Source organism: Mirounga leonina, unplaced genomic scaffold (assembly GCF_011800145.1).
Source record: "Mirounga leonina isolate KUSES-001 unplaced genomic scaffold, KU_Mleo_1.0 Mir_128, whole genome shotgun sequence".
Classification (NCBI taxonomy): Eukaryota; Metazoa; Chordata; class Mammalia; order Carnivora; family Phocidae; genus Mirounga; species Mirounga leonina.
Window position 1 is genome coordinate 2,315,702 of NW_023270320.1, and position 26,900 is coordinate 2,342,601.

At 45.4% G+C, this 26,900-nt stretch overlaps 1 protein-coding gene across 4 annotated transcripts in view; it reads right to left on the reverse strand.

Moving 5' to 3' along the window:
- The window catches only part of IKBKB (inhibitor of nuclear factor kappa B kinase subunit beta), a 60,933-nt gene extending 44,126 nt beyond the window's left edge, over window positions 1-16,807 (reverse strand). For 2 of the 4 annotated variants that reach the window (XM_035003950.1, XM_035003947.1), the window contains exons 1-4: window positions 16,666-16,807; window positions 15,880-16,002; window positions 3,080-3,174; window positions 2,043-2,160 (exon numbers count right to left, since the gene is read on the reverse strand). In XM_035003950.1, the coding sequence (XP_034859841.1) occupies window positions 2,043-2,160; window positions 3,080-3,174; window positions 15,880-15,984 (318 nt within the window). In that variant the 5' untranslated portion in view covers window positions 15,985-16,002; window positions 16,666-16,807. Of the gene's footprint in view, window positions 1-2,042; window positions 2,161-3,079; window positions 3,175-15,879; window positions 16,003-16,088; window positions 16,109-16,665 lie in introns of those variants that run through there. The other 2 variants (XM_035003949.1, XM_035003948.1) reach the window with 2 other exon arrangements.
- Window positions 16,808-26,900: the final 10,093 nt, after the last annotated feature.

Here is a 26,900-nt window from a genome sequence, read left to right on the forward strand (position 1 = left end):
GTGAGGAGCCTGAGACTGGAGAGGTTCCGTGAGGTCTGCTCACACAGCCATTCCAGCACAGTCCTGGAATATGAAGCCGTGTCTAGCTGAGGCCTGAGCTCAAACACTTGCCCCCTCTGCCCTCCTGGCCCTGGCTGAATATGCTGCTGGCGGCTGGTCTCAAATGAAAACAGTGGAGAAAATAACTTCCCAGCTGAGGGTTATAGCCATTAACTAATATTTATATCCAAGAACGTCGAAGAGCCCGTTTCCTGAGCTGGACATACAGACTTCACTCAGTCAGTTTTGGCTTCTACATTTGCTCACGTGCTGCCAAGCTGGTCTCTCGGTGCGCAGGGGAGTAGGCTTTGAACTCTTGAGGGGGGGGAAAGACAGGCTACCTCATTTGGAACAGAGAGAGAACAGAGGTCTCAGGTGCTCTGGGCAGCTGCGCCCTCCCTGCACTGCCCACCCCCTGTGGGGGGACCCCACAGACAAAGGCCCGTTACAGGGCAAGGGCTGCCCGCCCTCCCCAGATCATCTTGTGCCCCATGCAAGGTCAATCACGCTGCAGTTTGCGTCATCTTCTTCCCTGGCTGACTGGCTCTCCGCGGCCAGCACGATCAAGTCTCAAGTTCCCGGCCGGGCTTCCGAGCCCTCCGTAATCAGGTCACAGCCCACCAACTCCCACGCTGCCCTCTAAGAACCACTCACTCAACTGCAACAACACGACTCTAGCTCCCATTTTAAATAACTGCATTTAGTAATCAGATGATTGTCAAAGGTTAGGAAAATAAAGAGGAAAACTGAAGCACTATCAAGTTCCCCATTTCTCATCCATTATCAGTGCCCAGCTTGTAGGTCGTGCCAATGACTGTTCACATCCTGCTGCACCACTCCCTTGACCCGCCTATCTCCCATGGCAGGAGAAAGCCACTCAGGCAGATCAACCCTTGCGGAAAGTTTCCTTTACAAAAAGACGACGGAAGGGGCCAAAAAAAGTAATGGAAACAGCACATGATGCTGGGTCCAGGAAACTGCCAAACAGAGAAATGCTGGGGTATCCTGCCTCCCCGCCCCCCCCAAAATATTGTGACCCTTCTTCTAGAGGGAAGAGTTCAGGGAGATGAGCACTAACAGAGCAACCTCTTTTTCAATACAAAAACAACTTAGTTGTCCAGAGACGACTTTTATTTTGCCTCATACCATGTGGCATTCTTCAGTGTCCTAGATGGAGAGGTGGCCTGCAGTTGGCTTCCCATGGGCTGTGACCCAAGCTCTGCCACTGTAGCTGTGTGAGGCCTGGAATCCACCTCACCATCCTGGGCCATGATCTACATCCTTCACATGGGAATCGTGTTATACCAGCATCACAGGGATGCTGAAAATCAAACAAGGCCAAGTATAAAAGCAGGTTGTATGATCCTGTTTCGTAACACTGGGGAGGGGGCCAGACACGACCGTCCCCAAGACAAGGGAGGGCTGATGTCACCCACCCTGAAGTACATGCTCTAGTAAGGAGAAGTGAATGCACTAGAGGGACGAATGCCCAGATGATGAGTCAGTGGTGGCTCTGGAACATCAGCCCAGTTCCCTGATTACTAAGCCAGCTCCCTTCCTGCTCCACTCTGTGACCCTGTCTGCAGTGCTGCCACATTTGGGGACAAAAGCCCTCCTAATAAGGACAGTGGTGACTTGGACGCTGAAGGACAGCCGGTGGCCCTAACATGCCCAGGGAAGGAAAGTTTGTTTTGGAACTGGTCCAGTCTTTCCCCATCCTCAAAACCTGGTGACTTTTTCTTGTCATTTTAGTAATCACCGTGCAGGACATACATACAGCAAGCCCCTCCCTGGCTTTCCCGTAAGAGCTTCTGATTCAGTCTCTTGATTCACATCACACACGTCGCCCCACCCTGAGCATGGAAGAGGGGGATCTGAGAAGGAAAAGCAAGCCCACTGAAGTCACCACGGCTGCCCGAGCTTCTGGGTGAGGAAAGGGGCGAACGGTGTCCCCGCTGCTTCCTGCCCAGACAGGCTGCGCCCCGCCACCCTGGAAGCCTCACCTTTCGGAGATCTCCTCCCTGGCAGTACTCCATGGCCAGCAGGGGCAAGTCATTGGGAGCCAAGTTCTGCATCCCCTCGGGGACGTCCCGGGCAGCCACCACATTGGGGTGGTTCAGCCTAGGAAGGAGACAGCAATGAGGGAAAAACCCAGGATCTGGCTCAAACCCAATCCCCCCTCTGTCCATTTTACGTTTTACAACGAAGGCCCAGACAAGCCGAGGGCCCTCCGGCATAAACAGGAGGACAGAGGTCAGGCACAGGCTACTTACCTCGGTGCCGGGTCAGTTAGCATCCACCCAGCTCTACTTTCAGCACCATGAGCTCAAGGACTGTGAGTGCCTCATGTGCAACTTAAGTTTCTTTAGAGTGCCCATATCAAGTCCTCACTGTACTTTGAAGCTGCTTGTAAAAGCAGAAAAAGTAGAGGGACTTCCAATCTCAGGCCATTCAAGCAGGGATTGGGGGGGATGTGTGTGTGTGTACGTGTGTGTATGTGTGTGTTTTAAGAGGTTCACGGAGGGAGCACCTGTTTGAGGTCTTGCAAAACAACTAGGTTGCTAGTTTACCTAAATGCTTACTTAAACCCCTCACTACCTGGGAGGACAGCACCCAGGCAGGGCCTCACAGTCCCTGTCTCCACACTGGAGGAATAAGTATCTTCGATCAGTTTACAGCAGTGGAGAGGCACATACCATCTTGGAATCGGAAATATAGGAGGGAAAAAAAAGGATCTCTGCTGTGACAAAGGACAAGTCACTGTGATGGCTATCTTAAATTATTTAATATAAGAAATAAAGCTGACCAAAAGCCCAGAGTTGGACACTAAGGGCCACTCCTCTAGAAGTCATCTGTTATCCTGACTGAGGGACTGAGATTTAGGACTCTCTTTTCCAGATGCAGCAGGTGGGGTTGTTGGTCCAGATCCCGAAGCTCAGAGGGCTCCCTCCAGATTTCATTGCAATGCCCCACAGCCCCGCAGCTGCTGCATTCTCCTCGTCCCCCCCACCTGTCTTGGCTTGGTGTGTGGGGTCCTCACCTTCTCATGATCTGGATCTCCAGGCACCACCGCTCTCGATTCCGGGGGCTGAGCTCCTGCCGGCACTGCTTGATGGCAATCTGCTCACCTGTTTCCTACAGAGAGAGCACACACAGGGAAAAGAGGAGCAGAACTCACAACCAAACCCACCGAGAAAGCCATGGGTCAAATATGAATTGTCTCCTTAGGGCCCGGAGCATGGACTGCAAGACCTCTGGGATCCTAAGGCCCACATATGTGTCCTCTGATAGATGTCCCCAAGTCACTTGCCAGCCTGTGAGGCTGGCCTCCACACCTCCACCTCTTGCCTGACTTTCTCACTTCGAGCCACTCAGAGTCTACACCAAGGTCTTGTTCAGTTCCCACCTCCTCCATGAAACCTCTGCTCACCATTCCTGCCGAAGAGCTTTCTCACTTCTCTGAGCCCCAACTGCTAGATAGAACCATAGGACATTGCTGGTATTGACCATTTTGACCCACGCCCATGGCACTTGCATGTGACTCAACCTAACAGTTAATGACACACTGCCTTCATATTTCATGCAAGAGTTTCGTCTCTCCACAGAGAGGGCAAACCTAGCACAGCAGCTGGAACACAGAGGATGATTCAATTTAGCATTTCCTAGCTCTGTGACCTGGGGCAGAGCACTTGGTCTGACTCAGTTTCTTCATCTGTAAAATAAGAACGCCTACACCCACCTTTCAGAGCTCGCCTGAAGCTTAGCACCTAGCAGTGTCCAGCTTTCAGCAGGCGTTCAATAACACTGCTGGGGGCAGAGCAGACCCATGTCACACAAGTACTCCTGGCATTTAAAATCCTCTGCAGCTTGGCAACACCCTGCCTTTCCAGCCACTCTGCCGAGAAGCCCCCCACCCCACCCCCCCAGCCCGCGCATCTGAAGCTGCAGCTGTATCAGACCACCTGTCCAGTCCCGGGCTTCTCTGGTCTATGCTCTTGCTCACGTAGGCGCGCAGGCGCTCCAGGAGCCCACCTCAAGGGGCTCTTACTCTGCTCTCCAAACAGGCCACTTCATCACACACACCTACCAAAGACTTATTTTCTGTAGAGTCAGAGCTTTATTTTCTTTTCTTGGTTAGATTACAGGCTTATCCATCTTCACGCACTTTAACCTCTTCTCTAGTAACCAGCACAATGCCCTTGGCCGAGAGATTTTGTGAATGGAAGGGAAGGCAATCAATAAGACGTTTGTGAATAATTAACTGCCTGCCTGGGTCCTGAGGATTAACTCATCCCTTTTCCTTGGTACTCTAGGCAGCACCAAGGAGCCCCAGGGAACAGACTAAGAGGAGTGAGCCCTAAGGCTACAGTGCCGGAAGCAGCAGGGACCGTAACTCTGGCCTCGGGTGCTCTGCCCACCACAGGGAGCCACTGCTGCCAAGCCTCCTCAGGCCCACAGGGCCTCCAGGATGGCTGAGGGACAGTGGGTGCCCCTGGCCATGCCTCTAGTGGCAGGGGCCTGAAAGCTGGGCCCGCCACCAGTGAGCAAGCTGACTTATACCAGCAACCTGTATATTCTGTGTCCATGCAGCAACGAACGACCTCCCCAACAGCCCTACATACTAGGGAAGAGCCACACCTGCAGGAGGCTTTCAGCAAATCCTCCAGCTAGAAAAGATGGCAGAACAGTACCAAGATTCTACTACTCGCCCAAGTGAAGAAGGATATTCTAGAGGCCCTGACAGACCATTTTCTTAGTTTTGTCATTTTAGGAAACGCACCCTGAAAAGAATCCCCATTCTTGTAAGTGTAGCAATTCATATGGTGCTGAATGGGACTTGAACAAGACACGTCGAGAGGCACCTGGGTGACTCAGTCGGTTGAAGGTCAGACTCTGGCTGGCATCTCAGGTTATGATCTCAGCTGGGAGTCTGCTCAAGATTCTTTTCCTCCCTCTCCCTCTCCTTCCCCCTCAGCCCTTCCCCCCGCTCACACATCTTTCTCCCTCTCTCTCTCTCAAATAAATAAATAAAATCTTGAAACAGGCACCTGAAGAAGTGCGGCAGGACCTCCCCATGCGCACGCGCTGTCTTGCAGCAGGAACTGCATGGCGGGCACGCAGCTACCAAACTGGTCGTGATCCCTGCAGGACCACAGACCCACCCAGTAAGAAAAGGAAAAATGGAAGTCTCCAAACAAGGGCGGAAGTAGTCTAAGAAAACCACTGAGTCACTGATTGTTAGACCAATCCCTAAAACTGACCTCCGAGAAAGATGAGCTTCAGAAAGAAGCCTCTTGTGCCTCTTACAGCGCCAGTGCCAGAAAACAGAGACAACACCTCTACGATACTCTCAGAAGTTGCTTCTACCAGATCCCAACATTGCTGTGGTCAAGCTGTGTGTCAGCAGTTCCCTCACATGCCTACTTTTTTTTTTTTAACAGCTCTACTGAAATATAATTCACATACGTGTGTCAAGCAGTTCCCTCACATGCCTTTTTTTTTTTTTAACAGCTCTACTGAAATATAATTCACATACCACACAATTCATCCATTTTAAAGTGTGCCGTGTAACAGTGTGGGGTATGGTCAGCATAGTACAACCAAAACCACACATCAATTTTAAAACATGTTCATCATCCCCCAAGGAAACCCCATATTCATTAGCAGGCACCCTTCCCCCAGCCCCTTGAGCAAGGGCAATCACCTATCCTTACAGATTCACCTGTTCTGAACATTTCACAAATGGAATCCCATGCTACGTGTAGGTCTTCTGTGATGGCTTCTTTCACTTCACATGATGTTTCCAAGGCCCACCCATGCAGTAGCCACATGCCTATTTTTGTAAGGACACACACTCCTGAGGGTGCAGCCCGTGGCAGCAGGCACGGATAATCAGGTCCTGCCACATCATTCACACGTTGCTATTAGAACCCCGATCTTTGGCCCAGATCCAGAGGCACTCTCTGAAGAAGGGCTGATCTCTTTCAAAAATCATAAATCCTGGGGCGCCTGGGTGGCTCAGTTGGTTAAGCGAATGCCTTCGGCTCAGGTCATGATCCTGGAGTCCCGGGATCGAGTCCCGCATCGGGCTCCCTGCTCGGCAGGGAGTCTGCTTCTCCCTCTCCCACTCCCCGTTTGTGTTCCCTCTCTCGCTGTGTCTTTCTCTGTCAAATAAATAAATAAAATCTTAAAAAAAAAAAAAATCATAAATCCTGTTGCTATTGAACCAACCAGTGCAGCTGTACAAGTGAACTCGAGTAGAAATCCATCTAATACTTTTCATGAGTTAGGGAATGTGTGAAAATACTGTTTCTTCAATTGATGTACAGACTGTTAGATCTCACAAAACGTTACACCCTCTACATCACGAACTTCCCGATTCCTGTCTGTTCTCAAACTGATTTAAATTTGCTTTCAAGTTTCACTTCCCCTGAGTGTTCACACTCAAACATTTTAGCCCAGTTCTATGGTAACTTCATTAATGGCAGCTCTGACATGCCATTAGAGATGCTTGTTTCCAGTCAGGTGGGATCTCCATGGAAACTGAGACTGGAATGCACAGTTCTAAAACTGATGGGCCAAGTGCAAAACGAGGTAACGGTGCCAAGGGAGTCCATTCAGCACGTAATGTTTTAATGGACAGTCTGATAAAAGTAACAGTTTAGAACAAGATACTGTAACCCACGGTCTGTTACCTCAGAATGACTCAGAGCTTAAATCAAGATATTTAAAGATCTGCACCTATTTTAACTTCCATACACAGAACAGTTAGTTTTTTTGTTTTTTTTTTACTGCTGCTACTAATAAATTGCCACAAACTTAGTGGCTTAAAACACAAATTTATTTCCTTACAGTTCTTGAGTCAGAAATCTGGTACAGATCTCACTGGGCTAAAATCAAGATGTTAGGGGCGCCTGGGTGGCTCAGTCGTTGGGCGTCTGCCTTCGGCTCATGTCGTGATCCCGGGGTTCTGGGATCGAGCCCCGCATCGGGCTCCCTGATCCGCGGGAGGCCTGCTTCTCCCACTCCCCCTGCTTGTGTTCCCTCTCTCGCTCTCTCTCTCTCTCTCTGTCAAATAAATAAATAAATAAAATCTTTCTTTAAAAAAAATTTTTTTTTTAAATAAATAAATGAAAAAAAATACAATCAAGATGTTAGCAGGGCCATGTTCTTTTCTGGAAGCTTTAGGGGAGAATAAATTTCCTTGACCTTTCCAACTTCTTTTTTTTTTTTTTTTAAAGATTTTATTTATTTATTTGAGAGAGAGAATGAGAGAGAGCACATGAGAGGGGGGAGGGTCAGAGGGAGAAGCAGACTCCCTGCAGAGCAGGGAGCCCGATGCGGGACTCGATCCCGGGACTCCAGGATCATGACCTGAGCCGAAGGCAGTCGCTTAACCAACTGAGCCACCCAGGCGCCCGACCTTTCCAGCTTCTTGAAGCTGCCTGTATTCGTTGGCTCAGGGTCCCTCCCTCCATCCCCAAAGCCAGCAAGGACCAGTTGACTCTTGTCACATTGTATCACTTTGACACTGACTCTCCCGCCTCCCCCTTCCACTTTTTTTTTAAAAGATATTCACAGGTTCAGGAGTTAGGATGCCGACATCTTGGGAGGGGCCATTATTCTGCCTACCACAGACAGTATGCTTCCTTCATAAAAATGACAAATAAATCAAACCCCAAAGGTAGATTAAGTGATTTAGAAAATATTTTAGGTAATCTATCTATACATTGGATAACTCTAGATAACTGCAATCTTCTATTCAACACAAACACTGGATCTAACACACAGCTGTTACCCGGCCCAACCCAGAGTCCAGAAATAGATTTTGATATTGAAGACTGATATTAAAGATTGAAGATTTGATCCTGGCCTCAGTATCCTAATTCAAACTAAAAAGTGAACTTCACAATATGAATACTAAACACATTGTGGACTAACTGGGCACAGACATCAAAACTCACTTTCTGTTTGTGGACAACTCAGCTTAGCCCTACGGTTGCAGGGGAAATCCTAACTCCCTAGGCTTGGGAATGTCTCATACAGATACAGACACACTTAAACTTTTCTTATACGGTGACCCTTGAGGCAGTATTCTAAAACATTCCAGTTTTCCATGAGTAATACTTCATTTGAAACAGAAACCCAAACAGAATGTCTTTCCGTTGCTAAAAACATACCTGCTCTAGAAAGCAAAATTCAGTTAAACAGTTCAGAAAGAGACTAAAAATACTGGTTTTGAAACCCTGGGGAGTTTGTTCTTCACTAGCAATGAAACTCCAAGAGCAGCGGATGACTTTATTTGGGTTAGAACTTCCTAGAGTCTTAGCTCCGTTCTGTGGAAACCCAGACTTGGCCCAAACCATCTCAGCCTCCAACTTCTGTTAAGGGACACCTCATGTGGGACCAAATTTAAAACTGGTTTGTATTTTGAGAAAATGGAGACAGGTACCAACCGTGTAATCCATACTGAATGCAGTTTATCATGAAGGTCCCTCAAGTCTGTGATTCTTTTGTACATGAAAACATAAAAGGTGTGTGGAACTGGGGTGTGGTATAAAGTGGCAGGGGGCACCCCCTCAGATGGCTGAGAGCCACCGAAAGGTGTGACAGCAGAAGTGAGCTGAAGGCCAGTCTACTCAGGAGCTGACCCAGCTTCCCAAAGTTAGCCTTCTTTACATGAGGAGGGGAAACTCGCTGGAAGCCAAGAGGTACATTCAAACCTTTGGCTCAGAAACCTGTCCCCCGTTACCGTAGCAACCATCCAACAGGCCACTGTGGTAAAAGGGGATAATCAGTAATAACCAGCTCATTCCTTCTCAGGCCCTGCCCTCCAAGATAAACACTTCAGAGAGGAAGTGCAAAGCTAGGCCTAGAGAGATCCTAGGGACAGAATTCAGGTCTGAGAGTCAAAAGGTACAGGGTCTGGCTACAGCTTTCACCCCTGACTCAACCACGCTGAGCAGTCTATGCTGAGAAGGCTCTGCGTTCAACCCATTCCCTTTGGTGTAAACAGCCAACACACATAGTGGCCTCCAAACTCACCCACAGGGGCTTATGGGGTGAAATAAGTCAGGGTGTACCTCCTTCATCCTTCACCTGGTATATGTGGGACACTGAGCCCACTAGTTTAGCTTCCGGGTCTTTATCCATAAGAGGGAGAGGACTCTGTCCCTCAGGCAAAACGAGATGGAGTGTCTGACACAGAGTGAGCCTTGAGCAAATTATAGTAGCGTCACTTCCTTTCTCTGGCCTTGTGTCGATGTTACTCTACCCATTTGGTTTGTCTTCTCTTCAGACTCTACAGTCTGTCTCCTTCCAAGATTCTGCTCAAGTTCCCTCTCCTCAAGAAGCCTTCCCTCTCCCCTGAGCGTTCACGAGAGAACATGGATAGCGCATCGAGCACTGCTGGTGCAGGACGCAGCCATTCATAGTTCTACACAATTTTGAGCCCATATTTAGACCTATTTAATAGATGGCTAAGTATTCATTTTACCTCCTCAATTGGAGCATAAGCACACCGAGGACAAGGTCGTTTCTTTTCTTCCCCTACTGGAGCTTGGGCTGGTGCTCAATACATTCTTAGTGAGTTGAATGAAGTCTTTTAAGACTCCCAAAACACACACATAAGCTGAAGTGAGCTTATTCTTGTCCAGTGAGGAAACAAGTCAAAGTCAGTACTACTTCGTAGAAGAGATAATTAGTAACACCTTACCTTTTATAGCTTTATGATAGCCAATACATACATTACCTCGTGTCATCCTAAAAGGCATCCTTGAGAAACCAGACAGCAATTCCCAGCCTCTTTCACAGCAAAGTGCACAGAGAATATATTTGCAAGGCACCCTGGGACATTTCCAGATCCTTTCAGAAAGCAGCTGCTCTAGTTCATGCCCAGACATGCTGAGAGCCAAGGAGATCAATATCTTAGCATCCTCAAAAATCCATGGGGGAAGTTTGGGCCCAAAGCCATGAAGCTGGCAAGTAACAGAGCCAGGACTGGAACCCAGGTATGGGTGACTGGGAGTCATGTGGTTTTCCCCCCTTATTCCCAAAAGGTGCTGCAGGCTGAGATCACTCAAGTCATCTTTTTCTTCTTCCTCTGTATTTAACAAAGGTCTTATTGAAAACATCAGCCTATCTAGTCTGTACTGATAAATGGTTTGTGCTGACCCTTGGGCTGAGGATTTATGGGAGTACAGACACAGCAAGGACTGCCAAGGCCCATGCTTGGTAACAGATTCCAAAAACTCAGGGAAACAGGGGTAGGGGCATTTGGTACACGGCCCTTACTCACTAAGAAATATTTGTTTAGAAAGATTTATGCATGTTGTCCTCCAAAGGAGAGTTTTTCCCTTAGTGCTTCAAAATGGTTTAGACTGATTGAAGAGACCTGAGAATGTTCTAGAGGTGTCCATAACCTTGGATCACCCACCATGGAAAAGCCACAAGCCACAGTAGAGAAAGCAGGAAGTTGGGATTTGAATGGGTGTAGGTTCAGATTCCAGCTCCTTCACTTACTAGCTTAGCCTCTTTAGGTAAATGACCTAACCTCTCTGTGCTTCAATTGCCTCGGCGATAAACATAAATAAAGATAATAGGCTGGCTTACTTGGAGGAGTGTGTGACCCTTGACCCCGGGATCGTGAGTTCGAGCCCCACTTTGAGGGTAGAGATTACTTAAATAAACTTAAAAAAAAAAAAGGTAACAGTTCTTCCTTTTAGGTTATGCAGGCTGGAGATAAAACATGTAAAATGCCTAGCCCACTGATGGCACATGATAGGTCTGATTACTGGGCATCACAAATGTGACTGAGGATACCAAGGCTTAGATTCTTTAATGCAATTGCTCTTGTGATAAACTAAAAAGTCTCTCTTTTGTAGACAAGATAAAGTATATGGAATATTAGGAAACGTACATGGTTGCAAAGTACAATCGTTGTATGTGTATATAGATATATGTATAATCATGATATGACTGGAGTTAAATTGTCAAACCACCTATCCCACCAGCTTTCTTCAAGAGGCTCTGAACACTGGCGCATCCACCAAAGAATACACTACTCCCGTTCTGATCGTGGACATCAACTGAAGAACCTCCTAAGCACCCACAGCAGACTTAAGGCTTTCCCCACCCGAGTAACAACCCAGGAAGGTGACGGAGAGCTTCCCAGACTGAGCCAGGCTCATCAGCAAGGTTTCACTAAGTATTTGTGAAGTTGACTCCTCCTGCTCTCTCAGCCCTCACCTTCCATTCCCCCACTAAGTCCTAAATAGCTCTTAGATCTGCCCACTTCTCTCCACCTCCAGCCACCTTCAGCCCCGTCCAATCTCTCACCTGTCCAATCTCCAAAAGCTTCATGACTGGTCTCCCTATGTGACAGGGTGTCCTCGTACCAGCTCTTCTGAGAGCGGATTGTTAAACATTCGGGAATTCAGTGAGACCCGCTAATTAAACTGTCAGTGGCTTGAAACAAGCCATGGTGGGAGTAGTTACCCCATGGAAACTGGTAAACACTACTACTCAGGATGTTACTTTGGGGAGCCAATTTCCCAGCACATCACTGCCTGGGCCCCCTCCAAACTCTTCCTGCAGTCAGAGCAGGAAGAGCCTTCCAACAGCTTCCTGTTGCTCTTCAGATAAAAACGAAAGCTCTTGGCAGGGTCTCACTGTCACTTTCTACATTCCAGCCTCCCTTGCGCCCAGCTCCCCCCCTTCCTCCCTTCTGGTCCTGCTGGCCTTTCTGTCCCACCTGCTTGCCAAGACCTGCCCCACCACAGGGGTTCTGAATAGGCGGCTCCCTCTTCCTGGAACTCTCTTCCCACTTTCTTAGCCCGGCTAAGCCCAGTTAACTTCTACCAATAACTCAGGTCTCTACTTAAGTGCCACTTCCTTAAAGCAGCCTCTCCCCCCAACCCCCCACTCCCGACCTCCTGACTGATCCCACCTCCTGGTATAAAGTATCACTGCTGTGGGCCCCTCTCCATGTCACACTTAGGATAGTTGGGAGCTTACATTTGTAATGACAGATTAATGGCTCTTTCCCTTTTCCAAAAAGATCTTTAGAGGGGCGCCTGGGTGGCTCAGATGGTTAAGCGTCTGCCTTCGGCTCAGGTCATGATCCCAGGGTCCTGGGATCGAGTCCCACATCGGGCTCTCTGCTCCTTGGGAGCCTGCTTCTCCCTCTGCCTCTCTCTCTCTCTCGGTCTCTCATGAATAAATAAATAAAATCTTAAAAAAAAAAAAAAAGATCTTTAGAGAAAGTGAATGACTTTATGCACCTAACATGTGTATAATATAAAGACAATTGCTATGGGGGAACTGAAAGAAAGCCAAAGCCAGACAGGGCCCTAGCTGACCAGGAACTTAGAGCCTTGACAAGACACATTCTTATACACAGACAAAAGGGCAGTATATGAAGCATGCCAAATGAGTGGAGCTGAGGGAATTCAATGGAAAAACGAATTTCCATAGAATGAAGGAGTCCATGGCAGGTTTATTGAGGAAGTGGTCTAGAGCTGATCATGGAGGAATGGGCAGAATTACGTAAAGCTGTCCAGGAGAGAGAGGCTTGTCCCAGAGAAGGCGCAGCCAACCAACTTGTTGGGAGCCAACAAGCGGAGGTAATGCTAGATAGGGTAAGGCTAGACTGTAAAGAGGCCTCAAACAGCAGAATGAGGAGTTTGGCTTTTAAAAAATAAAGAAAAAAAAAAAAAAAAGAACAATGATCAACAAAATGAAAAGGCAACCTAGGGAGAAGATATTTGCAAATGATATGTCCAATAAGGGGTTAGTATGCAAAATATAACAACTTAACAACTCAACACCAAAAAACCCTAACAATCCAGTTAAAAAATGGGCAGAAGACCTGAACAGACATTTTTCCAAAGACATACAAATGGAAAATGGACACATGAAAAGATGCTCAACATCACTCATCATCAGGGAAATGCAAATCAAAACCACAATGAGATATCACCTTATACCTGTCAGAATGGCTAGAATCAAAAAGACAAGAAATAACAGGTGTTGGCGAGGATGTGAAGAAAGAGGAAGACTTGTGCACTGTTAGTAGGAATGCAAACTGCTGCAGCCACTGTGGAAAACAGGATGGAGGTTCCTCAAAAACTTAAAAACAGAACTATCATATGATCCGGTAATTCCACTGCTGGGTATTTAATTACAGAAAACAAAACCACTAATTTGACAACACTAGTATCTGCACCCCTATGTTCACTGCAGCATTATTTATAACAACCAAGACAGAGAAGCAACCTAAGTGTCCATCAACAGATGAATGGATAAAGAAGATGTGGGAGATATATATATATATATGTATATATATATGTATATATATGCAATGGAATATTACTCAGCCATAAGAAAGAATGAAATCGTGCCATCTGTGGCAAACATGGATGCACATAAAGGGTATTATACTAATTGAAATAAGTTAGAGGAAAAAATGTCACATGATTTCACTTCATGTGGAATCTAAGCAAAACAAATGAAGGAACAAACAAAAAAAAAAGTAGAAACAGACTCATAAATACAGAGAACTGATGGTTCCCAGAAGGAGAGAGTTGGGGGATAGGTGAAACAGGTGAAGGAATTAAGAGATACAAACTTTCAGTACATAAATAAGTCATGGGGGGATGAAAAGTACAGCATTGGAAATACAGTCAATAATACTATAAGAACACTGTATGGGGACAGATGGTGACTATATCACGGTGAGCACTGTATAATGTACAGAATCATCAAATCGTTGTACACCTAAAACTAATATAACAATGTATGCCAACTATACTTCAATTAAAAGATAAAATAAAAATGAAAAACAAATTAAGGGTTTTGAACAGGGGAAGGAACTTGAAAGTAGTAATTCTAGAAGACCAGCCTACACACACACACACATTTTTTCAGGCCTATATCTATAAAGCCAGGAACAAATTCCATCTGACAATAGCTTTCCAAACTCACAGAGCAGACGGAGGCCATTTTGAGCTAGAGAGGACAGACACATGGCACAGCTGGACAGAACTCCTTTTGAGGGAAACCAAACAACTCTAGTTCAGCTGCTGCGAGACAGATGCTGTAGTCAAGAATCTAAAAGCTGTGGCCTATCTAGAAGCAGCCCAGACCAGGTTTAAGTGGGGCCATAGAATGATCTGGCTCTTACATTGTAATGCGAGGCCCATGGTTATATTCAGAGCAGAACACATTTGAGCCAGTTGTGGTGTTCTGTTTTGTTTTTTTTTTGAAGATTTTATTTATTTATTTGACACAGAGAGAGACAGTGAGAGAGGGAACACAAGCAGGGGGAGTGGGAAAGGGAGAAGCAGGCTTCCTGCCGAGCAGGGAGCCCGATGCGGGGCTCGATCCCAGGACCCTGAGATCATGACCTGAGCCGAAGGCAGTCGCTTAACCAACTGAGCCACCCAGGCGCCCCGAGCCAGTTGTGTTTCTATGGCCCACTTGGCCATAGTGTTTGCTGGAATTCTGGCTTCCGGGTTGAACGTGGGAATTACCGCCCTCCAGCTCTGGCTCCCGCATTCCTCCAGGGGTCATTCCATCTACTCAAAGCTGACAGGACTCAGGGCAGGGCCTAGAATGTCTTCCAACTGATAAAGGAGGGTGGCTGTCTGGAATGACGCTCTCATGTGGCTGGCCAGTAGGCTTGATGACTCTCCCGCGGGGTTCTGCAGCGGGCTCCTAGGAAGCGGGGCACAACCTGCCATCCCTTCAGCCCATAAAAGCGCTCAGCAGCCCCTGATCAAAAAGCAGGTGCCTTCCTTCGAGGACCTCACAGGTCTGATTTTGGAGTCAGAAAGCTAACTTTAGTTATTTGGTGACTGAGGGTTCCCTAGAGCAGTGGTCTCCAAATTGGGTGTATGTGCACCAGGGTTACCCAAGACTGGAATCCAAAAGAATTAAAAAGAAATTAAGCTTTTCTGATATTAGCTTTATGACACCCTCCTCACATTATTTTTCAGAAGAGCACATATCACTTGTGATTCCACAGGCACTGGTGGACAGGGGCCCTGGCTTAGGTAGATTATGGATTGTATTATCCAATTTCAATAAAATGACTCTCATAAAATGGATAAGTGCCTAAAGAAATTCCTGCAGAGAACTTCAGTACATGTAACACCCGCACAAGCAAACAGGAAAATGGAAGAACTAACGCTCCTCTTGTGAGAAACTCATTTCAGACACAGGAGTAAAAACAATGAGGATCTAATCAGATCTAAAAAAAAAAAAAATCAGCCCAAATAATTCCAAATTATAAAAATTCTTTGAAACATGGATTTTCATCCACTACCCTTAACGATAATTCTCACTTTCATATGGATCTGTATATCCTGCGCTGTGCAGTATTGCAAACAATACTGGGAAGGTATCATAATTAGTACATATTTAAAATATTTTTAAAGCAACTTTTTAAACACTTAAATATATTTTACTATGGTCATCCTTTAAATTTTTCTATTTTTGTATGTTTTGTAACATGTAATATATTAGTACATGATAGTGTGATGGTAGCACAGATACTAATTTAAGATACATAAAACTGAGGCTAAAAACTTAAAATACTTGTACTATTTATTTGGGGAGCATAGTCAGTAAAGTTTGGAGACCACTTAGAGTCAGCTCCGCAGCTCTGAAGCCCCTTCCCAGTTCCACCTTCTCACTCTCTCCCAAGAAGCCCCTGGCCAAAGGTGAGCCCCATCCCCCACCCAGCAGAGTGTGGGGCAGAGGTGATTCCAGGGGAACCTGTCTTCCCCACCTCCGACCCTTGCTCGCCCTTAGCTCTTCCCAACTCCACAGAGGCCCTACCTGATTGTGCCATCGGATGACGTTTCCAAATCCCCCTGTCCCAAGTCGTTCTTTCATCTCCCAGGCCCCACATGTCTGGGTTGGCAGAGAAGGTGACCAGCTCATACTGATGCCGTGCTAACTCTGTAAGCAATTTGGAGTGGGGGACAAAGGATTAAAAAAAATGAAACTCAAGGAGATAGACGGAGAAGGTAAGAAATAACATTTACCTTCGATGCGAGAGACGAAAAACCTCAGCTGGTTTTCATTTTGTAAATAAACCAGGTTGTCTGGTTTGTTTTGGGGTTTTGGTAGCAAACTTTTTTCTCACCTTCCCCCACCCCCACCTCAGCTGTTGTGGAAGGAGGCAGAAAGGAAAGACACTCAAAGGAGACGTTACTCCACAACCCCTGAACTCGAAAGGGCATCCCAGCCTAGACTCCAGCAAGGGGCGCCCTGCCCCGCGCGCATTCTGCTCAAGGTGTCAGGGACAGAGTCTAACGTTGCGATTCCCCACGGTCACGTGTGTCTTCACACAGTCCAAATGAATCATGGCTCTCTCTCCCAAAGCCACCACCTCCAAGAGGCCACCTGGAACCACCCGAGCCAGAGCTGTTCCGGGCCTCCCAACCCCACCCCGCGCAAGAGACAGGTTTGTACGCCCAGAAACCCCGACTTTTAAACTCGACAGAAGTTCCTTCGGGAGCCTCAAGTGAGGAGGGAGGTGCGAGCTCGCCGGTGCAGAGGAGAGGCGGGGTCTGCAGGTGGCACCAGGGGCCCCCCCGCGCGGCCGCCCGAGGGACTCACCTGTCGGCAGGGACGCGGGGCAAGGGAGACGCTCCCCGGGGCGGGGGAGGCGGGGGCTGGGGCGGCAAAACCGGGGGCTCTGGCACCTCCCCGAAGACATTAAAATGCGGGAATCTTAAACCTGCCAGCCCAGCGCGACTTCCTCAAACACTTCCTGCTCTGACGTCACGGAGCACGTGGGCCGCCGCGGGCCCTTAAAGGAGCCGCGGGGGGCGCCAGCCCAGACCACGCCCGGTACCCGCGGCCGCGCGGGGGACCCCCTCGTCCTCGCCCAGGTGACTCTGGGAGGGCTGCGTGTGGCTTCTAGGCGGCTCCGGTCAGCCCTGCACAGGCTGTGCTCCCTGAAATAAAAGAGTGCCCCTAAAATGAACCCGAATGCGCCAAACTGTTTAGACAGTGACTTTAACCTGATGCAGTTTCTGGACAAGGGGAGATGGGGATTTCCTCACCAGAGCCCTCCTGGGGTGAACTTGACACCGCTTCCTAGACCTTTAACTAGGTGGAATTTCCCGCGCCCCCGCCAGGATTTATTTAGGGACGGTTTACAAGAATTGCCCGGGCCTCCTCTCCTCAGGCTGCGTCCCCTTTATCTGGAGGATTTTTGGCTCGGGATCAAGAATGATAAATCACAGCTGTACTCCCTAGACGTGTCAGCCCCCACTCCCCCCTTAAAAAAAGTAAAGAAAAGAGGGGGGGAATCTCGTAGTGTTAACGAGAAACTGCAGTTTCAGCCGCAGTGATGTAGGGAAATTGTGAGAGAAGCTCACAGCCCTGAAGTTCACCGTTCTACTCCTACCTACTTGACATGATTAAGGTCTTTTGCTATGGAGTTTCTCAGGTCTGTGGCATTATGCTATCACACAAAGGTGGTGTGTGTTGGTAGATTTACTCAAGCCGGAAAAAAGGCGTTAAAGGAAACTAAGATAATAGCTCGCATTTATAAAATGCTTACCAAGTGCCTGGCACTATCTACATACACTCTGTACTTAGAATTCGTCATTCAAATCCTCAAGGCAACCCTACACATGGGACAATAACTGCATTATTGGTATCTCCATTTTGCAGATGAGAAGACTGATGTGCAGAGAGGAAAATATGTCAAAGGCACAGGCTAGTAAGTGGATGAACTGATATTCCAACCCAAGCGGCTGGTTCTTAGCTCCAAGCTCTTAATATTCGGTTAGAAGTATCATACTAAGAATTTCAGAAGGAGGCAAACTGGATTTTGAATCCTAATACTGCTATTGACTACGCTGAGATTTTAGGGCCAATTACTTAACGACTCCAAGCTTCCATTTCTCTTCTTTAAAATGTGGGCAACATTAGGTTGAACTGCATGAAATTGCCATTTTTTAATAAAACAGAAACAGTTGAAACACCAGCGACAAACATCAGTGGTTTCATCTGGTTCAGCCTAAGAGCAGCAGGGAAGACAGGAGAGTACACACGTCCGAGAAACGAACCAGCAGGGTTGTTGTAGGGAGTTAATGAGAATAACCATGCCTGACACGGGACACTCCTGCCTGCACGGAGCCTGAGGCCAAAGTTAACCCTTAGGAACATAGTGATGTGATTTGAAATGGTGGGGCTCAGAGCCCACGGCAAGAAAGAATTCTTGAGACATCTTCAGTGCAAAAGGTGTTTTATTAAAGCACGGAGACAGGACCCATAGGCAGAAAGAGCTGCTGCCCCGGGGACTGTGAGAAGCAACCAATTATATACTTGGGAGTTGGGGGAGGTAAAGACCAAGGGAAGTTTCCAAAAGGACTTTCAGATACTAAAGAGGACTCACAGAATCCTGGAGGCCTTGTTATTGTCAAGCTAAGGCTGTTTTTCCCTCTAGCAAAACATCAACATTAAGACAGCTGGGAGTTTCCTGGAGGAATGTTACACTCTGCCTGCTTCAATGGGCTGCAGGTTATAAGGAAATTTAATTTTATCTACATTTCCTTCTGCCGTTGTTCCCCACATCATTCAGAACAATTCTGACCCTTAAATCTTTAAGGTTGTTGAGGGTGGAAGTGCTTATCTTCTGTAACTTCTTCCTCCTTCCACCTCCTGGGGCATAGAGGTGTATAGGAGTTACCAAAGTCAGAGGCAGCCAATCCAAGGTAGACAACATATATGAACCCCCTTGAGTAGAAAGGATTATCTGTCGTTTGGAAGTTATGGCAGTGAAGAAGTCTTGGCACCAGGCAGGGAGACACAAGAAAAGACAACAAAATAAGGTTAATATTATAATAAGAAAGAGAAGCCCAATAAAAATGGCATTGATAGTTAACTAAAATTTTTCTCCAGTCCTTTATTGTCGTTTAAAGAGAAATTTGAGATCTTCCACAGGTTCACAAGAATAAAAAGGCACGTTAGTTTGCTCCTTAGTTTCCCGTGAAGGAGGTACAGGTTTTATTCTAGATCTAGCAGCCCATGAAGAGTGCCCCTCTAATTGTATTGCAGTGGGAGCACATAATATGACCCAATAGGGGCCCTTCCATTTTGGAGTTAAATCCCCTGCTGTATTAGATTTCCAATCCTTTAAATAAACCATCTCTCTGGGGTTTATATGGGGTGGGTTGCTAGTGACTATCAGATCAGTTTTAGGGAGGATATAGTTTGCATTTTCATTATTTAGAGATTTATGAATTAACCTGGCCTCAAGTGAATAATTTAACAGAGCGTCATAGTATCCATCTCTTGGTAGGTATACAGTGAGAAAAGGTTTTTTTCATATAGTAACTCAAAGGAACTTAACCCTATTGGTTGTTTTGGGGGCAATCCTCACTCTGAGAAGCCTTAACAGTAAAAGAGTAATCCGGTTTTCTTGAGTCACAATACTTAAAATAGAATACCTACAAAGATGTGTTATTGAAACATTTTCTCTATAGTCTAATCACCCTAATTTTAACAGAGATAGCGGGGCGCCTTGGTGGCTCAGTCATTAAGCGTCTGCCTTCGGCTCAGGTCATGATCTGGGAGCCGTGGAACTGAGCCCCACATTGGCCTTCCCGCTCGGTGGGAGGCCTGCTTCTCCCTTTCCCTCTCCCCCTGCTTGTGTTCCTGCTCTCGCTGTCTCTCTCTCTGTCAAATAAATAAATAAAATCTTTAAATAAATAAATAAATCAGAGATAACCAAATCAAGACTAATTCATTTCATAAACAAGTCCAGTTTTAACAAACTTGGCCTAATTATTTACATAAGCTCAGCAAGAATAATGATTGATGATATAGATCTTTTAGAATGTGCTTTGCTGGAACTTTTTGTAAGGAATCTCCAGGTTGAACTTTTAGTAGCATCTCTAGGCCAGAAACCAAGTCAAATAAACTTGCCATCAGACATGCCTGCAATACCTTTAGATTTGGGAGAATTCCTCTTCCTGAGGTCCCCAAGGTATCCTGAGGTTCCTGCACCTGCCAGGAAGTGACATTCTTTACTCACCTGGTAAGGCTGCTGGAAATTCTGTAAGCAAGGTATCAGGCCAACATTTCCATGGGGCTCTATTGGCTTCTTGCTTCATAAAGTCAACCTTAGTTCCTTAAAGCTGTCTGGTGACATCTGAGTCTATGCAGGTCTCTCAAATACGATAATCCAGTCAAAGCCTTGGAAAAATAACTAATGTTTCTAATGATGTCCTGTTACAAGGAGAACAGATTCTTAACCAACTGAGCCACCCAGGCGCCCCAAGGAGAACAGATTCTTATTGAACCTATGCAAATGACTATGATTGCTGTGGAAGAAAGAATACTTATTGAGACCTTTTGAATTTCAGAGGGTTCTGCTAGAGAGAAAAGTTAAATGCTTCAATTTATTCACAGAAGAATATTTTATCCTATTTCTGTACATGATGGATATCTTAAGAGAAATTTCCTTAACCTGGAAGAGCAAACATTACAAAACCAGCAATGTTTCAAACAAGAGTCACAAAAACCATAATCATCTTCTTCAGTTCATTTAGTCTCATGTTACTGATTCTTGGTTCCATGTGAATGCAGCTTTTAGTTCTGGAAATTTTTACCAATTTTAGTTTTAGGATTTTAAAGATATCAAAAACCTGTATTTGTCAAAAGCCTTTTTTATGAATCTCCTTGAAGATGAAACACATTTCACGAGAGAATAAGAACAATAACTATAAATGATAAAAGACTCAAAAATGGACATGGTTAAAGTTCTGATGAGAGGTTACAATATAGCTGGCAAGGAAATCTGGTCATTTCTGTGACACATAGCATATCAATAATCAGAATATTAAGTGATGGCCTTATACCAAAACATATTGAAACTTTGGGAATTGCATATAATCTCTAGAATAGTTATAGCATTTACCCAAGCAATACAATTCAAGTCTCATTATTTGTTTAACAGTGCTTCCAGAATAACTTAACATACCAAATAAGCAAGGCTATTGGTCAAAAAGACTTCATTTATAATTTAAATCTTGGGAAGTATGTTAAAAAAAACAACTCAGTTATAAAGCACATGCCTGAATAGTGGATTACAGATCATTACAAAGCTTATAACTTAATTATTTATTTAACCTTTAACCAAGGTGACAATAGGAGATTCAAAAGGCAGATATGTAGGGTTATATAGCTGAAAACTTACCTTGAGATTTATGTAATCAAAGACCTGATAAAGAGAAAACATAAGTTTTGTTTTTCTGGGCAGACAAAAACAAACAAACAACCCTTTGTTTATATTTTCTTATCAAGTGCAAACCAACATCCAAGAAAACTTTTTTGAACAGAGAGAAAAGCAGAATTTCAATCTCATACCAGTGTACCTTTAAAATCCTTTCCTTTTGACTTTAACCCTGACCACATACAAAAAAAATTCCTTTCCAGGGGTGCCTGGGTGGCTCAGTCAGTTAAGCGTCTGCCTTCAGCTCAGGTCATGATCCCAGGGTCCTGGTATCGAGCCCCGCATTGGGCTCCCTGCTCAGTGGGGAGTCTGCTTCTCCCACTCCCCCTCCCCCCACTCATGCCTGCCCTTTCTGTCCCTCTCTGAAATAAATGATCTTTTTGAAAAAATTCCTTTCCAAAGATTTCCCTATATAAATCTTTTACAACTTTTCGTTCAGAGTTGCTTCCCTTATTTCCATCAGTCTTAACTACATTTGCAGAATTTTGCACTCTTGGAAACCTTAGTCTCCAGTGAAAACTAAATAGTAACCAATTGTGAACTGTTATGACAGAATTTTTCAATAACAATTTTATAAATACATTTTACAATTTTAAAAACAGGTTTTTTCATAGTACAATCTTTTAATAAAGCACAAAGCATATTTACCAATAGACCCTAGTATCCTCAGCAATAAGAAGCCAAAAGCACAAACCTAAGTTCAATAATCAAACTTAGTATTTTATCTCATTTGGAAAAGGCCTAGATGTCCAATGAATTCAATCCCATTTATTATCCAAGTAAAACTTTAAATTTTTAGTTTACCAAAGACTTTGAAAGCTATCTTAACAATTACCCATGAAAACTTTGAGACAAAAAATTAACCATCATTTTAAGTCCTCTTTTTGCTGACAAATTGCAACAGAGCTAACATGAACTTATTTGACTTTCAGCAAACCCTGGCAGAATAAAAGTTTCACACTTAATGCTGATAACTCTAAAGACATGTGTATCTTAATTAAACCAGCAAATTTAAATTAGTTTAAATAACCGAATTATGTTCCACCTGCGTCCACTTAAAAGTCAAACAATTTGTTCCCCATTTTCAATTTTTACCTGGGGTGCCAGTGGGGAAATCTGAAGTGGGCGGTGTATGCAGGCTACACCCGAGATGGTGCAGAGACAGGAGGAGGAGGAGGGGAAGGCAGAAGAGGTGAAGTGCTCCAGAAGGCAGAGAAAAAGGGTTCCCGGTTCTAAAACTTGTCAGCTCGGACAGATGAGCAGACACCATGTTTTTTTTTTCCACCAAAGTGGAAATAGGCAGTCCATGTCAGGCCAGGAAAGACAGGGAACTTACCAGAAACAAAAGGAGTTTGGGCAGTTGCTTGGAAATATTCCATAAACTCCCCATGCTGAGGTAGACTAATCAGAGACTCTTGGCTCCAGTTATAGCCATTAACCCAGGAAATGAATGAGGGAGAAGCCCCCACATACTGCTAGAGTAACCAGGATCTATTAGGAGGAACAGTGAGAGAGAGAGTGAGAGCCTGCATACACCGCCCACTTCAGATTTCCCCACTGGCACCCCAGGTAAAAATTGAAAATGGGGAACAAATTAATTGACTTTTAAGTGGACACAGGTGGAACATAATGCGGTATTTAAACTAATTTAAATTTGTTGGTTTAATTAAGATACACATGTCTTTAGAGTTATCAGCATTAAGTGTGAAACTTTTATTCTACCAATTTTGTAACTTAAGTAGTCAGTAGGGGACATTGACAGAAAACGGCAAAGATAGAAATCCATCATGGTCTAAGCAACACTCCAACACATGTAGTCTTTGCAGCCAACTTCTCTAGGAAACAGTCCCTGGTTGGGTTTTAATTCCTTCCAGTACTGGTTTCGGTGGGTTCCCAGTGGAGGTCCCGCGGCCAGAAGCAGCTAGACCAGGGATGTTGGGAGGATCACATTAGACCAATGAGGAGGAAACTTCACACAACAGTCTTAAGATTGGCAGCCGTCCTGGTGACATAGGTGGCTGTCCTGTGCCCAAGACAGACAATTTTGTATAAGGACAGAAATGAAGGGAGGGCAAGTTTCTGGGTCTTATTACCATTCCGGCCAGGGTACTAACATCCAGCCAAAAGGCAGACTTTCTCCTCCCCATAGAGTAGCCACAGGCTAGAGGATTTCAGCCTGAGCAATTGACATGAAAGTGTTCCAATAAGACCACACTCCTTGAAAAGCCCCTGAAATGAAAATAAAGCGAGAGGAGACGAAGAACGCACTAAGTTTTCACCGAGGCTCAGAGTCCAGACGAGAAGACTCGAAGCCCCACGTTGGGAGCCAATATGCTGTGGTTTGAGGTGGTGGGGTTCGGAGCCCACAACCAAGAAAGAATTCTTGAGACGTCTTTGGTGCAAAAGGTGGTTTTATTAAAACACGGGGACAGGACCCATAGGCAGAAAGAGCTTCTGCCCCAGGATTGTGAGGAGCAACCAATTATATACTTGGGAGTTGGGGGAAGTAAAGACCGAGGGAACTTTCCAAAAGGACTTTCGGGGTGCCTGGGTGGCTCAGACGGTTAAGCATCTGCCTTCCACTCAGGTCATGATCCCAGGGTCCTGGGATCAAGCCGCTTTGGGGCTCTCCGCTTGGCAGGAAGCCTGCTTCTCCCTTTCCCACTCCCCCTGCTTGTGTTCCCTCTCTCGCTGTGTCTCTCTCTGTCAAATAAATAAAATCTTAAAAAAAAAAAAAAAGGGATTTTAATATGCTAAAGAAGACTCAGGGGATACTGGAGGCCTTGCTCTTGTCAAGCTAAGGTTGTTTTTCCCTCTAGCAAAGCATCAACATTAAGACAGCTAGGAGTTTCCTGGAGGATTGTTACACTCTGCCTGCCTCAAGTGTTGTCAATGGGCTGCAGGTTATAAGGAAATTTAATTTTATCTACATTTCCTTCTGCCTTTGTTCCCCACATCAATATGTCAAACCAAACAGGTGGGTCATCAGGTCATCAGTGCCCAGAAACACCCCGCCCCCAGTATTTACCTTATTATGCTAATTAGCAAGCTCAGTTTCAAAGCAGGAAGAGAAAGGAGCATGATTGAATAGTTGTAAAGCACTTAGAATAGTGCCTGATGTATTCCAAGTGCAACATAAGTGTTTGTTTAACAAATAAAACATATTTATTGAGCACCTAGATGTTCTGGGCCCTATGTAAAGTCTGTTTGCTATATGACATCATAAAAAATTTCTCTTTAGGGACACCTGGGTGGCTCAGTCTGTTAAGCATCTACCTTCAGCTCAGGTCATGATCTGGGAGCCCTGGGATTGAGCCCCAGATAGGCTCCCTGCTCAGCGGGGGGTCTGCTTCTCTCTCTCCCTCTGCCACTCCCCCTGTTTGTGCTCGCTCATGCGCACCCTCTCTCTCTCTGTCAAGTAAATAAATAAAATCTTTTTTAAAAATAAAAAATAAAAAATTTCTCTTTAATCCTGTCACTTCTGCAAATCACTGTCCCTGAGAAACTTAGCAAGACAGCCACAGCTTTGCCAAAGATTTATTCTGCACCATTATAATTTAAGAGTTATCAATTGCTCAGCTCAAAATAACTTGGTTTTCAATGGAACATAAATCTTTCTGATAAGGTAACATATATTTAGATCTTTTAAAATTTGATGATGGCCCAGGAAAGGGCCTCCAGATTTTATCATATCCCACCATATCTATCATCTTAAGCCCTGTCTTCCCTCAAGATAAGACATGTCCACTGCCTACATCTGGTCTCTATCCTGCTCTAGAGACATGAGCAGACCATTTAAAAAAATTTTTTTCAGATGCAGCAAAAAACATATCCCTTTTTCTTCCTGCTTTGGGGCTTAGCGTGCTTTTGAGCAGTGACTATAGGGTAATCAGGGAACACTGAGCAGCCTGAGTGCTTGGCACAGTCCTGAGCGCCACTAATCCAGGGGATACAAGCAATGTAACTCTCATCAAAGGTACCTAGAATCTTGTTGAGGACATAAGATCCACGGAAAGCCATCAACTGATGAGTAATAAGGACCAAGCCATAAAATGTGTGTGCTAATTCGTTCTGCTGTAGAGGCAGAACTGTACTAGTGATAAGGATAAATTTTCTAAGGGGTTGATTTTAAAATAAAATCTTCTGAGGATAAATCAAAGATAACTATCTTCTTACGCAGTCTTTTTGTGTAATCAGTCAAGAAAACTGCTCTCTTACCTACTAGCAGCCAGGCAAAGCAGCACTGAGCTCTTTTGAATGAGGAAAGAATTGTTATCTGAATAATCTGGGAACTGAGTCATACATAGTAAGAGGAGACAGATTAACAGATAGGAAGGCAATGAAACAGACCACTCAGAATAGAAAGGATTTCCCCAGCCCCCAGAGAGCCAGCTCTGGCTCAGTGATTTCAGCAACTCTATCTTTCCAATTTTGTTGTACTCCAGCCCTGCAGAGAGAAGACTCTGCAAGTCAGAACTTGCTCCTTCAACAAGCAAAACTTCTTCTGCCAGAAAAGTCGGAAAACTCGTTAGTTGGAAGACATGAAGAAACCGTTTTTCTTCTAGGGGAGCTGGTGGGAGATGCAGAAGGGCTGGTGGAGACGGAGGGCGGAGGGCGAGCATGAACTTCAGCCTGGACCCCTAGCACAGAGCTAGCTGCAAAAGAAGGAAAGAAAACACGGCTCACTTCCATCTCTGGGAATGAGATCTGGGCCAATAGTGAAACCTTAGAGAAGCAGAGACTGCCAGGCCATTGTGCCTCAAATCTTGCATGAAACACTGAAAGCTGAGGATTTAGGGCACGTGGGTCACTCTTTCTGGAGAAAGATAGTTTGGGGGAGGAAATCACTTTGCCTGCTCCCTTCATTTTTGCACACACATGTTTTTATTCTAGTAAATCAAATTAAAGAGAAAGAAATAACTAAAGGACAGCTGCCCAACCTTTGGCAATGGTGGCAGGGAAAAACTGAATACAGGCTGGGCTTGTGTGTTTATACCACCCGGCAGGTGTGTTTCTTCTCTCACTTCCGTTCTGAGCTTTTACTCCGTGGAAGCAGAAATTTTGTTCACTGCTACATTCCCAATTCCTGGTACATGACAGAGATGTAACTCAATGTAAATTTACTGAATGAATGACTGAATTGGCCAATGCAAAGACACTGTATTCTTTAGCACTTGGTTATACATAGTGACTGGAGTCTGAGAGACATGGGTTCTAACCTTGGCTCTGCGTTTTCTTGGCTTTGAGAACTCAGGGCACTTTACTAAACCTCACTGAGCCTCAGTTTTCTCATCTCTCAAATGAGGGCTAATAAAACCTATTTCTCACGGTTCAAAGGTATAAGTGAGATTATATACACGAGGTGCCTAGGACAGAGCCTAGTGCTTGTTAAGCCCTCTCTGAATAGCAGTTATTAATGCTGTTATCTTTTAAATGCAATAATCCTGAAGTCAGCTGAGATCCCTGTCTTCTGTGATTCACAGTGGAAGGGTTTCACACCTTCCGCTGCCCCTTAACAGTAAAAGGCCTCTGGTCCTTTCGCCTTTCACATCTCTCCAGGAATTTGGTGTAAGAGGTGGTGGTGTGTGATGGTGGGGTGAGG